This window comes from Microtus oregoni, unplaced genomic scaffold (assembly GCF_018167655.1).
Source record: "Microtus oregoni isolate MIOR12 unplaced genomic scaffold, Mior012 000001F_ref0000356, whole genome shotgun sequence".
Classification (NCBI taxonomy): Eukaryota; Metazoa; Chordata; class Mammalia; order Rodentia; family Cricetidae; genus Microtus; species Microtus oregoni.
In genome coordinates, this window is record NW_024543060.1 from 58,022,584 (window position 1) to 58,040,283 (window position 17,700).

The 17,700-nt window shown below is 43.4% G+C and overlaps 1 protein-coding gene across 1 annotated transcript in view; it reads right to left on the reverse strand.

Annotated features, from left to right (window-relative positions):
- Positions 1 to 911: 911 nt before the first annotated feature.
- Tbk1 (TANK binding kinase 1) overlaps positions 912 to 17,700 on the reverse strand; it is a 39,708-nt gene continuing 22,919 nt past the window's right edge. Inside the window, exons 9-21 of the mRNA XM_041673278.1 lie at positions 16,191 to 16,387; positions 14,402 to 14,460; positions 13,965 to 14,056; positions 11,324 to 11,425; positions 9,596 to 9,674; positions 7,518 to 7,639; positions 7,347 to 7,423; positions 6,684 to 6,723; positions 5,897 to 5,998; positions 5,691 to 5,787; positions 5,122 to 5,228; positions 4,863 to 4,934; positions 912 to 1,700 (exon numbers count right to left, since the gene is read on the reverse strand). Of these exons, the coding sequence (XP_041529212.1) occupies positions 1,649 to 1,700; positions 4,863 to 4,934; positions 5,122 to 5,228; positions 5,691 to 5,787; positions 5,897 to 5,998; positions 6,684 to 6,723; positions 7,347 to 7,423; positions 7,518 to 7,639; positions 9,596 to 9,674; positions 11,324 to 11,425; positions 13,965 to 14,056; positions 14,402 to 14,460; positions 16,191 to 16,387 (1,198 nt within the window). The 3' untranslated portion in view covers positions 912 to 1,648. The remainder of the gene's footprint in view (positions 1,701 to 4,862; positions 4,935 to 5,121; positions 5,229 to 5,690; positions 5,788 to 5,896; positions 5,999 to 6,683; positions 6,724 to 7,346; positions 7,424 to 7,517; positions 7,640 to 9,595; positions 9,675 to 11,323; positions 11,426 to 13,964; positions 14,057 to 14,401; positions 14,461 to 16,190; positions 16,388 to 17,700) is intronic.

The window sequence follows — 17,700 nt, forward strand, 5'->3', positions numbered from 1 at the left end:
GAGGATAAGTGATGGGAGCTAGTTCTGTCCTCCCACCTGGGGACAGAGCTCAGATAAGGCTTGGAATAGAGCGCTGTAACCCACTGAGCCATTTTGCTGGCCCTAGACAGGACCGTGCCTGTGTTGCTCCAGTGACTGTCCTCAGCCTCTGGAATGGCCAGCTTCAGGGAAGAAGGGGACGTGGGCCTAAATACGCCTTTGGCTTATTCAGGACCAAACGCCACCTAACTGTTCTAAGTAGTGCAAGCATTGCCTCTTACATCCACTGGGGTAGGTGACACTGGAAACGGCTGGAATAGCCCATCAGCGACCTAAAATGCTAATTCAGTTCAATTCTGGGTTACAGTTGTTTGCTGCCTTGCCCAAATGTCTTTCAGAGCTCAGAGGTCCTGCCTAACTGTCCTTCAGCAATCTGACAAACCAAAACCCAAGCCAATCAAAATCGTCACGGACAGACAAATTTCTAGATGAAGTTACTTCTTCAGCCCAGAGCTCCGGGTAGGCTTCTCAAGGACAACACTGCCTTTCATTTTGTACAACATGAAGCTTCTAAGAGGGACAGTGCTACCCCACATCAATATTCCGAGAATAATTTCCCATCACCATGAGACTGGCTCCCTTCAGGGTAACTTGTGGACCGAAGATGTAGCTCAGTGGTGGGACGTGGCTAGCCCAGTGGTGTCATGTGACCCAGTGGTGGGACGTGGCTAGCCCAGTGGTGTCATGTGACCCAGTGGTGGGACGTGGCTAGACCCGTGTGTCATGTGACCCAGTGGTGGGATGTGGCCTAGTGGTGGGACATGACCCAGTGGTGGGACGTGGCCCAGTGGTGGGACAGTCAGTTCCCTGGTTTAAACAGACAATAACACCTCATTTTGTTTCACTAACCAGAGATACGAAAGCACACAAGCTTAATTAAAATTGAGAAATTTATTTTTTTCATGAAATAGTAAGCAGAATATTTCATGAAATAGTTAACAGAATTAAAGTACAGAAATGTACAGCTTAAAACAATTGAAATGATACTAGAATCTGAATGACAATTACACATTTATGAGCAAAGAAAAAACAAAGTTTAAACAATGAGTTCACTTTAAATTTTTTTGCTCAATAATTCACCTGAAATTAGACATACGAGGAGAACGGAGATCTGGGCACCTCGTAAAATAAAATAATGCCACTTCATCTGTGTCGAGGACTTGGCCCTGGTCAGCAGTGGGTCGGCTCTGTTCCATCACAAAAGCCACCACTCCACCCTTCACAAAGGTCTCCACTACCAGTCCTTTCTGAGTTTTAAGGATGCCAATTTAAAAAATATTTTCCGTAGGCACCAAGCAGTAGACGTCTCCAGCCTCACTTGAAGCACTGGGGACAGCATCCCAAAGCATCGGCTGGTCATGGCTTTCTTCTGCAGCTCACTGAGGTCAGTCTGCCTTGAGGACTTACAAATGTTTTTAAAAGGCAAAATTACATCTGAACAGCAGCCAAAAATTTATATATATATATATTTTTATATTTACAAACTGTACATATTTACATGACCTCATCAAATACTGAATTGTAGAAATAAGAACCACCAATAAAGGTGCTCATTTCATTACCCAGTGTTACTTCTTGTGCAAACCAGAACTTCCCAGAGTTCCTAGAACTAAAGACAGTCCACATTGCGGAGGCCACCATCCATTGTTAAAGCACCAAACCTAAAACATACAAAACGAGAAAAAAGAAAACTTCAGCAGATCTACTCATTTGCTCTCTGGGGTCCCCGTATCCTGAGGATGGAATACAGGACCCTCACACAAGCTGGGCAAGAACTCTACCAATGAGCTGTATGCCAGTTTCTCATAGCCAGAGAAATTCCTGACTCCAGAGAAGAATTACAGAATAAAATATAATTTGCACAATAGAAATAAAATTTCAGAAGAATGTTTTATTGTTATTATTATCATTATACTATTATTTATTATTAATGGGCACATAGCTAGAGGTCAGAGGACAACTTTGGAGCCTGTTCTCTCCTGCACTTTTACCACGGTTTGTGGACTTAGTTCAAGCTGCCAGGCTTGTCTTTAAATAATTTAAGCAACTATAATTTGTTCTATGTCATACTGAAAATGAGGGGCATTATTATATGAAGAAATACAATTCAGTGGCTTGGGGAAGCTTAATAACAAAAACAAGGCTGGGCGGTGGTGGCACACATCTTTACTCCCAACACTTGGGAGGCAGAGGCAGGTGGATCTCTGTGAGTTTAAGGCCACCCTGGTCAACACAGTGAGTTCCATGGCAGTCAGGGCTGTACAGAGAAACCCTGTCTCAAAAAAACAAAACAACAACAAAAACAAACCCATATCTTGGGGCTGGAGAGCTAGCTCAGCAGGTTCTCCAGAGCACCCGGGCTGGTCCCAGTACTGACATGGTGGCTCACAGCCATCTACAAGTTCAGGTCCAAGGAATCCAGCCCCTTTTCTGGCCCCTGGGAGCACTGTATGCAAGTGATTCACAGACATACATGCAGACAAAACAATGAAACATGTAAAAATAATAAATAAAATGTTCAAGAAAATATATTTTGAAAATCCCATGTATTTATCGTGTGTGCACCCTGCACACACGCACCATGGTGCTTGCGTGGAGGAGTTAGGTCTTTCTAGCATGTGGGCTGTCAGGCTTGTAGCAAGTACCAGTTCCCTAACCTGGAAAACATTTTTTAAGAGAGAATGGGAAGTGATGTACTTTAAAAAGTGTTATAAGAATTAGAGATTCTCTTCTGAGTGAGGGGTTAGGTTTAAAGGTTGAAACACAGAGTTGGGAATGGCGCTCTCCAGGGCGAGCGAGGGAAGGAGCCTGGCTGCAGGGCGTTACTCTCGGGTAGAAGGCAGTAATGCTGGTGCATAGGCTACAACCAAGACACCACATCTTCCTCAGTGCAGACATGGATGTAGCCTGTACTTCCTGTAACAGAGCCTTAGAAATTTTTTCCTTTTTCTTTCTTTCTTCTTCTTCTTTCTTTTTTTTTTTTTTTGTGGGGGGAGGAGACAGGTTTTCTCTGTGTAGCCCTGGTTATTTATACCAGGCTGGCCTTGAGCTCACAGAGATCCCCATGTCCCTGCCTCTACGGTGTTGGGATTAAAGACATCACACCTGGCTAGAAGTTTTTAAGGCAAGGGGGGGGGGGGGGAACATGATCATATCAGTATTTTAGAAGATTCTTCTGGCTTTCTGGCTGTAAATACCAGGACTGTGCTTGCAGAGCCAAGCTAACAGGTTACCACTGCAGCTTCAGAAGGGAAGTCTGGATGAGGGAGACAGGAAGCCTTGTGAAGAGTACCAAACTAGTCAAGGGGAAGCAAAAAAGTGAGCCTGTAAGAATTCATGTTTCAAGAGGTAGCAAGTGGTGTCCCTGGAGCAGCATGGGACATTTAGAGGGAAAACTGAGTCAGAATGATTTCAGATACAAAAACTCCTAGAAGTAAAACCAGGATATCTATGTATATAGGTTGTACAATATTCTCTGCTGCCCTGGCTTTCATTACAAATCAAACACCCTGAATCTTTTTTTTTTTTTTTTTTTTTTTGCTTTTTTCGAGACAGGGTTTCTCTTTGGTTTTGGAGCCTGTCCTGGAACTAGCTCTTGTAGACCAGGCTGGTCTCTGAACTCACAGAGATCCGCCTGCCTCTGCCTCCCGAGTGCTGGGATTAAAGGCGTGCGCCACCACCGCCCTGCAACACCCTGAATCTTAAAATCTGAAATAATTCAAAACTTGAAACTTTTGAGCACTGACAAGAGGCACAAAATAAAAATTCTGACCTCTTGTGACAAGATGCATTTATAATGCAGGCATAGCAAACTTTGTATAAAATTACTTTCAGCTTATGTGTATAAGGGACATACGGAACACCCCCCCGTGCTGGGCCTGCATCTGGCTGTGTATAAGGGACATACAGAACACCCCACGTGCTGGGCCTGCATCTGGCTGTGTATAAGGGACATACGCAACCCCCCCCCCCCCCCATGCTGGGCCCACATTTCATTATCTGGAAAAATTCAGGAGCCTCAAACACTTCTGGTTCCAAACATTTCACTCATGCAAGTGAATGTATGTGTGGACGGGGGAGGAGTCATGAAAAATTAGCACAGCCAAAGGCTTCTGAATACACAGCAACCAAAAAAAAGTCAAGTGAAGCTGAGGTGTTCTGACAGCTGGAACTGCAGGACACAACTCCTCTGAAGCCCTGAACACCAGCAGGCATCTTACCATGCACCCATGAGCCCTGTCTGCAGGGCGTGGCTCGGATCTGAGACTGTGATATCATGAACTGTACTGACTTCATTGAGAATGCAGTTTCTGCTCTTAGTTTAATTACGGGAGATGTTTTCCCAGTGCCATTCCTCAGCATGAACTGTACAGTGTTAAGACAAGCACATTCCTTAGGACAGAACTTTGCTTTCCTCCTCAGTAATAAAAGGTGTGTAGTGGCCTTGGAGACCTCTCAGCCCCAGTACTGTTGTCTGGGCAACTGTGAAGGCCCAAATGGGAAAATCAAGTGACAAAGATCCCTGTGCAGAGTCAAGTAAGCAGGCGTGATGGCGCAGAGGCAGAGGCAGAGGCAGGTGGAGCTCTGTGAGTCCCAGGATAACCAGGGCTACAGAGTGGGATCCTGTCAAAAACAAAACAGTAACAACAAAAACCAATGCCAAAGGGCATCACAAGTTTCCCATCACACCGAGAAGGAAGAGTAAGGGCCAAGATGTCCCTTGCCTGTCTCATCACTACACCTTCCGAACAGAGAAGGACAAAGAAGCAGAGATGTTCTGATCCACCTGCAGCCACATCGCCAGCCAAGCCCACGCCACTCACCGTTCTAAAATATGATTGTTCTCAGCCAGCTCCTTAACCACGCCTTCCATCTCTTCCTTCAATTTCTTCATACTAGGGGGATAAAGCAAAGACGCTCAACATCTGAGAATTAATTTGCAGCGTTTTAGTTGTGTAATCTAAGCCGTCATGAAATAACACCATGCACAGTAAACATCGAGAATTTTGAGATGTGAGAACAAGATTGCAAACTGGAATGAGAATAAGCAGCGCTATTCCAAATTCCAACAAAGTTGCTTACCCGAGAGTCATCTCCACTAAAGTGTTAGAACTGGGGTAAATTGGGGTCATGGCGTGCTTGGCTCCACTAGAGGCTGCAAGCAGTTTCTGAGGCAGAGTTTCTTGTAACTGTAACATAAAGCAAAGGTGTCTCTAGACAAGGCACATACTGCCAATCAAGGACCACTTAGCGCTTCAGGAAGGCTGGACTCCCCACACCGACTCTGCAGGGGCGTGGGAAACTTCATGCACTCTGGGCAGGCGCTTAACCACTAGTCTACAGCCCAATACAGTTTTTGAGTTCCTGTTTCAAAGACATCAGTGCTAAGTATTGAAGCCAACACCCTCTAAAGCAATTTTCCTTACAAACAATCAAAGATGAATTATCAGGTGTTTCAACTGTTCAACATCTGGAAGCAAAGTGAGCGAGGGAGAGACGGTGAGCAGCCTGTCGACCCGAGCCACCCTGGAGCCCACACGCTGGGGAAGAGAACCGCACCCCAGAGTTGTCCCCTGCAGTCGTGATCAGGACCATACTACGCAGTCCTCTCACAGAAAAGCTCTTTCCTCCACCCCACTTCAGGGCTGTACCTCGTTAGTGTAGTCTTGATACTTGGACACTTCCTCTTCGGTATCAAAGCACTGATTAGTTAGAGATAACAGCTGTTTCCTCAGAAGAAACATCTTTCTGAAAACCAGTAAGAGCCTGTCAGCAAGCAGCCTCCTGGACTGCCACTGAAACATAGCACACAGTGCACTGCACAGCCGGCCTCCCGGCCCCACTGCAGCCTCCTTACCGCATCCAGTCTTCTGACTTATCCAGAAAAGCTTCGTACTTCTTAACACACTCTTCTGTAAAGTGGCTCATTGCTTTTGTTGCATGGTAATACAGTTTTTGTCTGCAAATTAGAAAAAACATGAGGCTTAAAATAACCTCACAATTTCTACCTCTGATTAAAAACACTTCAAGCCAGGCACAGTGACACACGTCTTTCATAACAGCACATGGGGACTCTCTGAGTTCAAGGCCACCTTCACCTACAGAGCGAGTTCCAGGACAGCCAGGGTTATGCAGAGAAACCCTGACTCGAAAGTCAAAATAGACAAACAAAAAACCACTTGAAATACATGAAATTCATGTTTTTTTTGTTTTTTTTTTTTGTTTGTTTTAGAATTATTGTGGATTTGGAGCCGTAGCACAGGTGGTTGTGAACCACCTGATGTGGGTGCTGGGCACTGACTTCGCGTCCTCTGAAGAGCAGCCAGTGCTTTTAACCACTGAGCCATCTCCAGCCCCAATACCTATTGGCTGGAGTTAGTTAAGGGCTGTGCTGGCCTCAGGAGCCCTCCTCACTGCCATCTGTAAGCACGGCATGGAGGCAGAGACAGCTGAGTGAGCAGAACTGGGCCTTTCTCTCAGCCATTCTTCTGTCCTAGGGCCCTCCCAACCAGGAACCATATGAGTGGGCTTGAACAATGTGGACCCACAGTGGAACCTGTAACTAATCCCAACTTTAACAAGAAATAAAGATATTACAGATAAGCAGCGAAAAGAACCGGTTTTAACCCAGCCTGGATACTTACTTATCAAACTTGTGGATCTGCTCTTCATTATAAGCGAGTCCTGAAAACGGAAGAGCGCACTTCTGTTAATGCAGAGCTGAGCTCCCTGGAGATTACTGCTTCCAAAGGGCTAAGAGTTTGAAGTGGGCATCAAAGTTTTGGGGCCCACGGGCTACATATGGCTCATTTACACTTTAATTTGGTTAGTATGAAGTTATGATTTAAAAATGAAAATTAACTATCAACATTTAAGCCAGGATATTTCTAGTAAAGCTCACATCTCTAGTTTCTCTTTAAAAAGAGCGGCCTGGGCAGCATAGGGCAGCAATGTCAGACAAGCTGCCTACTTCTGTCCCCAGGCCACCAGGAGCCCTGTGTGCTGCCGGCCAGGCCTCCAGAAGATCGAGGGTTCGTGGCCTTAATTTGGGGAGTGGGAAAGGTTGGCTGGCACTAACTTTTGGTTCATCAGCCTTCCCCCCACATCCTGTTAAGCAGCCGCCTTAAACGGCACAGGTGTGCTGCTCCGCCCACACTCAGGAGCCCACGCGAGATGAAGGAACAGCAAACGTTACTTACTGCACCCACACTCAGGAGCCCACGCGAGATGAAGGGACAGCAAACGTTACTTACTGCACCCACACTCAGGAGCCCACGCGAGATGAAGGGACAGCAAACGTTACTTACTGCGCTCTGCCTTGTCCTTTTTGAACTGATAGTAAATCTCTGTGATGCAATTTAACAGGACTTGCAGTTTTTCTACACTATGTAAGGAAGAAAAACCCAAGTAAATTATTGGGATTGATGCAACAAAGGACAGTTAACAGGAACAGAAAATCCCCCAAGGCTGAAACCTACTTTCTGTCCTTGGGATGAGTGCCTTCCTGATGGGCCCAGGTGTCTGCCAGCGACCCCCCTGGAGACAGCCTGCTGTCAATGTCCTGAAGGCCGCTCTCTATGGTCCCCTGGGAACTGGAGAGCTAAACACAGCAACGGGTTAGGTCAGAATGCCAACCATGGGAGGCTTGGTCTAAGGGTCTCCACTGTTTCTCCTGGTTTCAGGTGAGGCTGATCCTGCTGTTGAATGCGCCATTCTGCTGACTGCTGCAGGATACTCACAAACACCTTTAGTTACTGTTTTTGTTGTTGTTGTTTGGGGGGGGGAGTGGTGGTAGGCATATGTGCTATTTTAAAATTAGAACTTCTATGCTAAGGATTCACTCAAGCAAGTGAATCGTTTCTGACTTTTAAATAACTTTATCTCCTAAAAATGTTCCCAATGTTTTAAGTATCATTTAAAGTGTGTGAGTAAGTAAAGTGAAAGTTTTATTCACGGGGCAGAGAGCTGTAGTATGTGATGCGCTCTGACATTTTCTATCCTCTCTAAGGATGCCACCGACCGCAAGCACTAAACTTCATAGTCCGTTACTCATCGTGATTCATTCTTTGGAAAACCACTGTTCTAGATCTAAAACCATGGACAAGAACAACTAAAGATCAGTCCACTATGGAAAGAGGAGCAGGCTGTTACCGCGTTCCCTGTCTGTGTGCAGCGGGTACATGCATGAGTAGGGCAAAACCCACGACTGACTGGGCTGAGCGGTTGGCAGTAAATCCCAGGGAGCGTTCTAGCACTGTGGTTACTGGCTGTGCACATCACACGGCTTCTGGGGATGGAGCTCAGGTCCTACCAAGCAAGCTATTCAATCCCTGCCCTCAGATTTCCTTATTTATAAAAAAAAATTTAATTCCAGTTTCTTTCTTTGTGTGAATGGGTGCAGACATGGCACAGTGTATGTGTGGTGGTCAGACAATTTGTGGAGTTTCTGTTTGGAGGATTCTGGGAATTGGCTCAGGGCGTTAGGCATGGCAACAAGTGTCTCTATCTGCTGAGCTGTCTTTTGGGCCCTCCTTTATATCCTAGCTTCCACCTTATGAATCCCTTAAATGCTACAGGCTTGCAGGAACACATAGTTCTGCCTTTATTTAACTGATGAGATAAAGAAGCTGACAATTTTTGAGACAGAGAAACCAAAACTACAAAAGAACTACTAAAGGCCTTATGATGGCTGGAGAGAAGGCTCAGCAGTTAAAGAGCACCTACTACTGTTCTTCCAGAGGACTGGCACCTACATCAGGTGGCTCACAACTGCCTCCAACTCCAGCTTCAAGGGCATCAAGGCAGGGATACCTGTACACACATGCACAGAGCAGCACATATATATGCATAACTTGAAAATAATTTAGGTCTTTTTGAAAGGCCTTATCCAGCCCATCAGGAGTGTCTGGGTAAACAGGCAGCCCGGGAGTCGGTAATCAGCTCCCACAGTACATAACTGTGTGGACTTCTGCATTAAAGAGAAATCCATTCTGACATCTATTTTGTGTTCAGCAAACTTGTGTCCTTACTGTCTTTTCTAGTTATAGAAATGACCCACTGCCGAAGGATTCCCAATCCTTTACTTTTCAAAGAGATCTGATGTTTCTGAATTTGCAGTCATTTCTAAGCAAGTTTAATCACCAATGTTTGACTGCATGTTAAAGAACCAATTATGAACATCCATTATTACATGACAGCATGAAGGGTTAAAAACAAAAAATGCAGAAAATGTGGGATGGGAGTTAGGAGAGATAAAATTCACATGTGCTGAAAATACGGAAAGCATTTGGAAATAGCACAAAGAACTGAATGGCAGATATGGTGTATGTGTATATCTAAGAATATATATAGAATAAAATATAATTGTTTATCATATATATTGTTAAGAATACATATAGAATAAGATATAATCATATCAAGCCTACACATACACAGTCTCTTTTCTCCATAGAGCTTTGGAAGTGACACTTTTCTCAGGAAGCGCAGACATGAGCTCTCACCAGCAGAGAACAGGTTATGGTCCACCCTGTAACTGTCACGATTCACCAATACTTACTCTCAACAATTTGGTGTGTATGTCTGAAATTTCACCCAACTCTGCTGTTTCTAGGTTAATTTTCATCAACTTTTCATATCTGTATGAAAAACACATCAGAAAACAAATAAGAGTAACAAATATAGATTTCTAGAGGTAGTTTATGAAGTGAATTTTATTACTATAATCACTTAATAAAAAACTTAGTCAAGGTCTATATGGTAAGAGATTCTAAGAAACCTTTGCTGCCTTCCTAAAGGAGGCGTCTCCTACACAGATATTCCTCCTCTATCTGTGGTTTTTGTTTCAGGTGGCTGCAGGTGCCAGTGGTCAATGGTAGTCAGAGATTATTTTGTGGAAAATTCTACTAGCATTTCCTATATTTTAAGTTTCACACCATCTGAGTATAATGAAGTTACATGCCAATTACTCGTCCAGCCCAGGACAGACCCTGCCCTTGTGCTATGGATCCACACTGTATATGCTATACACTTCATAGTTACTTAGTAGTGATCTTAGTCATGGGATGAACTGTGGAGGAACAGCAGGGGCTCCGATATCATGCTTTGACACGACCAGAATCTCTACTGGGAATCTGGGACTGCATACCGAGAATCAGTACATATTGTATACTGTGTACTTCCATTATATACTGTGTACTTCCAATATACATGTGCAGATTAGGAAAAAGTAGAGAAGGAAGTGAATTTCAAATCATGTTATGTCAGGATAATGGTGAAAATACCAGATTTTAGAATTATATATGCATATTAAAAAATGTATACTTTAGCAGACAGAAGAATAACAAGAATAAATTGAAAGTCACTGCTAAAATTCTGTAGTGTTTTTTTTTTTTGTTTTTTGTTTTTTTTTTTTCCGAGACAGGGTTTCTCTGTAGCTTTGGAGCCTGTCCCGGAACTAGCTCTGTAGACCAGGCTGGTCTCGAACTCACAGAGCCTCTGCCTCCCGAGTGCTGGGATTAAAGGCGTGCGCCACCATTGCCCGGCTGCAGTTTTTTTTTTTTTTTAAATAAAACTTATTAATGGTGTGAGTGTGTGCGTGTGCATGGGCTGTGCATGCCACAGCATGCATACGGAGGTCAGAAGAAAATGGATCTGTACTCTCCTCCAGCCTATCTGGAGATAGGACTCGAGTTACTACACTGTGCAGAGAGCACCTTTACCCACTCAACCATCTCAGTGGCCCCTCAAAAAGTTGTTCCTAAAATTCCCAAAATACTACCCAAAGGCTGTTTCAGCTGCCACTTCTTACTTGCTTAGTTGATGGAAGATTTTCTTTCTTTCTTTCTTTCTTTCTTTTTTTTTTTTTTTTGATTTTTTAAGACAGGGTTTCTCTGTAGCTTTGGATCCTGTCCTGGAACTAGCTCTTGTAGACCAGGCTGGCCTCAACTCATAGAGATCCACCTGCCTCTGCCTCCTGTGTGCTGGGATTAAAGGCATGCACCACCACCGCCCGGCTTTGATGGAAGTTTTATATTTCCTGTTCATCTCTGCTTCCTAAGAGAGATAAGAGATAGTTCTACCTCCCACTGCCTGCCACTCAGAAAAGGTGTTGGAAATGCCATCAAAATGATGGTGTTAATTCCTTATAAGAAACCTGATGTTCTCCCTGTTGAGATGGAGCAGCCACGAATCCAGGGCTGCTGCATAAAGAAAAACCCTCGGCACACTGTTCCCGCCGTGCTGGGGGTGATTAAGATAGAGGTCAGTCTGCGACGACTCTACTCACACTTTCACAGTCTTTTCAATGTTTCGGATGCAGAAATCCAACGTGATCACAACTTCTGTCTTCTTGTGAACAGTTTCATTGTAATCATCTCTCACCAATTCACTAAAAATAATGTTATCCTATTAGTTAAATACTATTTTTGGACTACCACTAATTAGACTGACATCCTACTTCAAACACATTTGATAAACTTTAAGTGCCAAATCACATTTTTTAGGGTACTATTAAAAGCATATCTGTGCCAGGTAGTACTCTAGCCAGTCTGTTACCCTCTTGTAGGGGGTTCAGTTAAAAACAACAACAACAACAACAACAAAGCAAAAGCGCTTGTATGACTCCTACACACCTGGGGCAGCTACACTTGCAGGCTGTCATCACTAATTAGGTCAAAACTGTAGAAACCCACGGCATTAAAAATACATTAAGGAGCAAAAACTATAGTCACAGAAACAAGTTGTGTAATATTTGTTATTACAGTGAATTGCTATTATAGCAGCATGTGTGATCTCTGAAGAGCATGGCACTGTGAATTACATACAGCTAATGGAAGGGTACAACAGTGACCAGCAAACAAGGTCTAAAATCTGTACTTGTGGCCTTTAGAGAGATTCATATGAAAGACAAGGAAGACATCACATGTGGCCAAGGAAGTCTAACATATGACAGACCCTTAAAAAAAACCTGACACTGTGATTACATGAAAAAGGCTTTTTAAACTTAAGCAATAGCAAATTAACACCACTGAACCAGGGACAGAAAAACAGAAAAAACAAATGCTGTTTGTATTTGGTGCATTTAGATTTCTTCTAGAAATGCCAAGAACCAGTTTCACCACTTAAGCCATCCCGGCACTAACTAAGCCTTCCTGGCACTAACTAAACCATTCTAGCACTAACTAAGCTATCCTAGTGCTAACTAAGGCATCCTCTGGTGCTAAACCAGGCCAGCACTAACTAAGCTTTTAGGGCACTAAGCCATCCCAGCACTAAGTCACCCTGGCACTAAGCCATTCCCAGCACAAAGCTTCTTAGTGGAGACAGAAAACCAGGTTTAGAAATAGAGGCCAGACCAGGTTGAAAGTCATCACAAGCACAAGGCTGTATTTTTGTTTGACACAACACTAGCCACAGGAAAGAAACCTAAACACCAAGAGCCAGCTGAGGTAGCAAAATGCCTGTGGTTCCAGCACTTGTGAGGTGGAGGCTGGACGATCATGAATTTGACAACAGTCTGGGCTACACAGTGAGCCTCTGGCTCAGGAGTAAGAACGCTGCAGGGACACACATGTCTTTGTAAGCTTATATGGGCTGTTCAAGCATTAGGTTCCCAGGACCTACAGTGAGGTGAGCCTGGGAGAGCATTCCTGGTGTCCTTCGGTACCAGGTCTCACTGCATCTGCAGAACGCAGTTGACATGGGCACATCAACAGCATGGTTCTCAAATGAGATGCATTTACTCTTACCAGATAGAAAGATGACCTCCATGAGCCATAGACGGTTAAAAAAAGACCCAAATCACACACATCTTCCATGTGTGCGTGCATGCATGAGAGAGAGAGAGAGAGAGAGAGAGAGAGAGAGAGAGAGAGAGAGAGGAGAGGAAGCCAGAGGCCAAGCGGTGGCTTTTCTCAAGTGCCATCTTTCTTTTTCAGAAGGGTCTTCCTCTGAGACTTGGGACTTGCCAGCCAGGCTGAGTGACTCTGTCTCTGCCTTCTCAGTGGTGGGTTACAAGCCTCTGACACTGTGCCTCCACCTCCTTTGTTTAATAAAAAATGGGGTTGAACTCAAGTCTTCATTCTTGCAAAGTGAGCACTTGACCACCTTAAACTACATCCTCAGTCTAAGACTTGTATTTCTTAAGGTAATTTCTAGGGTGACAACACTTCATTAGATCAATGTTTTGTTTGAGAATAACTGTATGAGATGATTAGTAAAAAAAAAAGTTTAGTCTGCTTGTCAAGATGAGTATATACACAGGTGTGCATCCACGTACGCAATGTCTGCAATAGGCATAGCTATGGTGTATTAGTGATGTCTAAGGTTAGGGGGTGGGGGTAGGAGCTGCTGGGCACTTGTGAGGTGATGCAATGGTCTAAGGTTGGAGGGTGGGGTAGGAGCTGCTGGGCACTTGTGAGGTGATGCAATGGTCTAAGGTTAGGGGGTGGGGGTAGGAGCTGCTGGGCACTTGTGAGGTGATGCAATGGTCTAAGGTTGGAGGGTGGGGTAGGAGCTGCTGGGCACTTGTGAGGTGATGCAATGGTCGAAGCTCAGCAGGGATGGCTGCATCACTCTGTACCACACTGGAAGGCTCTGACCTGCGCAACTGAAATGTACAAATTATCACTGCTTTAATTATGTCAATGTCAACGTCGCCCAAGAGAGCAATGAACCCGTGTCAAGGTCTTTGAAGGAGGACTATACACTTTACACGGAGCTGTGTGGGTTTGAAACTCAGACTGTTTACCCTGGAGGTCTCAACAGAAATAATGCCGACTGTTCTACAAACAGCGTGAGGCAAACGTGGTGCAGCAGAATCAAGCTGTGGCCCTAGCTGCTGCAGTGGCAGCGGTCAGTGAGGCGGCACGGCCAGGTTAGTGAGGTCAGTGGGAAGGATGCATTTCAGATTGCAGTCTGTTACTTACATCAACCACCGTATCCCCTTCCGCATTAATTCCTGATAGAGCAGCAAGGTACTGGCAATTCTACAGGCGTAACACACGACGCCCGTCACTGCCTGATGAGAAAGAAAGGTAGTGTTTGGTGCTGAGAGTGGACAAGGTAAGAGAAACTGTCACACAAAAGCAGCCATATTTCCATATTCCAAAGGCTTTCATATTTCCATCAGGTAAATAAATTACCACTGTCTAAAAGCTAGACATATGTAACTGTAATAAATATTTCAATTCTTGACATTATATAAGCATGTTTTAATGGAGAGAATTTCCTCTTACTGAGTTTAAGAAAGGAAACTAGATTGTAAAACAATGTGGACTGGATAATACTTTAAATATTTTCCTAAGGCACACAGAACACAATACCATTCTTATTTCCACTACTGGTAATTCAACAAGATACTAACCTTGGCCATGCTAGCATCACCATCTAAATCATAACGTGGATGCACTTTAGGTAGGGAAACTGAAATATGAAGTAAAAAACTTAAATTAGAAACAAATATGTGTGGATACACGATTTTATTCTTTCTACGGCAAGCAGAATGGTTAAATTAAACACACAGGAGTCAATCTTCTAAGGCACTTTCCCTAGCTTTAAAAGAAAGGCTGGGCCGGGCAGTGGTAGTGCACGCCTTTAATTAATCCCAGCACTTGGGAGACAGAGGCAGGCGGATGTCTGTGAGTTTGAGGCCAACCTGGTCTACAAAAGCTAGTTCCAGGACAGTCTCCAAAACTACAGAGAAAAAAAAAAATAAAGAAAGAAAAAAAAAAAAGAAAAAGGAAGGCTGGGAGATGACTCAGTGGGTAAGAGTAAGAGAACTTGATGTGCAATCGTGAGCCCTAAGTTCAGATCCAGCACTCATGTAAAAAGCTGGGAGTGGCTGGTTGAGCCTGTGACCCTACCACTGAGGAGGTAGACATGGGCAGATTCCCAGAGTTTGCTGATCAGCCAGCCTAGAAACAACAAAAAACAAAAACAAAGGAGCGGTCCAGATTCAGTGAGAGACCTTGACTCAAGGTGATAGTGTGGAACAGATTCCAGGCCCTCCTTTCGTGCACTTAGAATGCTCATTTCCTAACAGCCACCTCCAATGTTTCTTTTTTCTTTCTTGGTTTTTTGAGACAGGTTTCTCTGAGTAGTTTTGGAGCCTGTGCTAGAATTCACTCTGTAGACCAGGCTGGCCTTGAATTCACAGAGATCCACTGGCCTCTGCCTTCAGAGTGCTGGGATTAAAGGTGTGTGCCGCCACTGCCCAGTTAACCTCAAATATTTTTCAAGTGTTTTATTCCTTCCTTTTTATTATGTGCATACATGCTATGGTATAATGTAGATGTCATGGAACAACTGTATGGAGTTGGTTCTCTCCCACCTTCGCACGGGCTCTGGGATTGAACTCAGGTGTCAGGCTTCCAGAATAAGCACCTTTACCCACTGAGCCATCTCGCCAGCCTCATTCTTTAAAAAAGATTTATTTATTTATTTTATTATATATGCAGCATTCTGCCTGCATGTTTGCTGCAGGCTAGAAGAGGGCACCAGATCTCATGATAGATGGCTCTGAGCCACCCTGTGGTTGCTGGGACTTGAACTCAGAAACCTCTGCAAGAGCAGTCAGTGCTCTTAACCTTTGAGCCATCTCTCTAGCCCCAAGCCTCATTTTTTTTTTGTTTCTTAAATATATTCTAACACAATGAACTCTACACTGTCTTTCAATCTAAACTTAATATTGAAGTTTAATATTAATATGAACTCAACATGGATTCAAAATTCTGGATAAGTCCTTTTTCCCCACCAGAAGGACAAACAATTTAAAAAATTTCAAAGATTTCGATCTAATTTTTTCTTAAATTCTAAAGAATGGCAGAATGTCCTACATACACTGGATAGAGTAAATACTTTCTGAACTTTATGATAGGAATGTTATTTTGGGAGTTACCAAACACTACAAACACTTACAGTAAAGCATGACAAACTAACACTCCACAAAACAAAATGCTGAGATGCTGAGGCAAAATAGAAGAAAAATTATGAGGCTTTTCAATTTTGCAATCTTTATAAACTAATTTATGAAATTTTAATATTTATAGTTTACATTAAAATCAGTATCAATTTTATAAAAATGAGCATCAGTTTTCCAGCGACAGACGTTTGATTTAGTGGCCAGTGAGGACATGACAAAGATCACAACTTACTTTTCTCGTATTTCAGTCCTATGGTACTTAGGGGTTCCCGGCTTACGACAAAGATAGGGTTCTCCTCTGTGGTTTTAGGGAAATGCTGGGCTAGTCTTCCAAGTTCTAGGACTAAGCGTCGTCCTTCATAGATAAGTTCTTGATTTGCAGAATTAATTTTAGTTTGCTTATATACCAGTTCATGGAATACAGCAGCACTGTGTGAGGGAAGTTAAGAAAGGATGACAGATGCTGATGGAATTGGAGGTCAAACCTGCATGTCAGCAACACTCCTCTGCAAGTGTTCTACGACTGAACACGTCTTCTAAGCCCTCGCTTGTTAGTGTGGACACTAAAGACGTACTAAAATGGGAACTCCATAAAACCTGACCCTATCATGTCTCTTTATATTGAAGATCAAGTGACATAAATATGCAGAGCCAAGAACAGGACCTGAAACACAACTATAAAACTTTTGTTAAACATTCTTAGAAATTAGAGTATTTTCAAAATCATGTTTTCGGGGAAAAGGTAAAGTCCCCTTGAATAGGTCCACACGCTCAAAGGCGGCCAACAGTGAGATGTGGCTCTGCCTGAAGCTGCTGACTTGGGTGCTGTTTTAAACTCAAGTGCATGTCCACAACAATGATGTCAGTTGATTCAGGCTATAAAGAACCAGAATATGACAAAATAATCTAAGGTTATATTTTGTTTATGTTGTATTAGATCTAGTTATTAGGTTATTAATATCTGAATATTTTGTGTAAACTATATTCTTTTTATTTTCAGTCTTTGGTGCTTGTGGTTGAAGTCAAGGCCTCATGCAGGATAAGCAAACATTTCCCACCCCTGGAATTAAGGGTTACAGACAATTGTGAGTCACCACGTGGGTACTGGAAATCAAACCTAGTCCTCTTCAGTGCTCTTAACCATTGAGCCAACTCTCCAGTCCCCCTTTCATGGATTTTGAGATAGCAAGACTGTTATATAAATTTTGTTGAACAGACTAAGGCACAAAGTATGAATCTGATTCTTAATTTGGGGGGGGAGGCTGTGTTTTGAGGCAAGGTCTCACTATATAACACTGGTCAGCCCAGAGCTGTCTATGTGGACCAGGCTGGCTTTGAACTTGTGGTGATCCTCCTGCCCATATCTCCCAAGAACGCCCACACAGCTTCTTGATCCTACTCTGACATCCCTGTAGAATTCACACGTGGTTGTAAGACGTAACTCAGCAGAGGGCTGGACTCAATGGCAGCACCATGCAACACAGTAAGCTGCCACCACTACCTATGGTTACTTTGATACAATCCATCTAACTCCTTCCCAAGTTTTACACTCAGGTGAATATTTAGTCATGTGTAATCTTATTACATAAGTTTTTAAAATATCACCTTGTATTTTTATTTATGCAAAACAAATGTTGACTATTTCTTCAGTATCCATAAAGTTTTCATGCTAATTATGTAAATTAAGCTATACTAAATTTAGAAATTCCATTATATTTAAAACTTAGGCTGTTTTTGTTTTA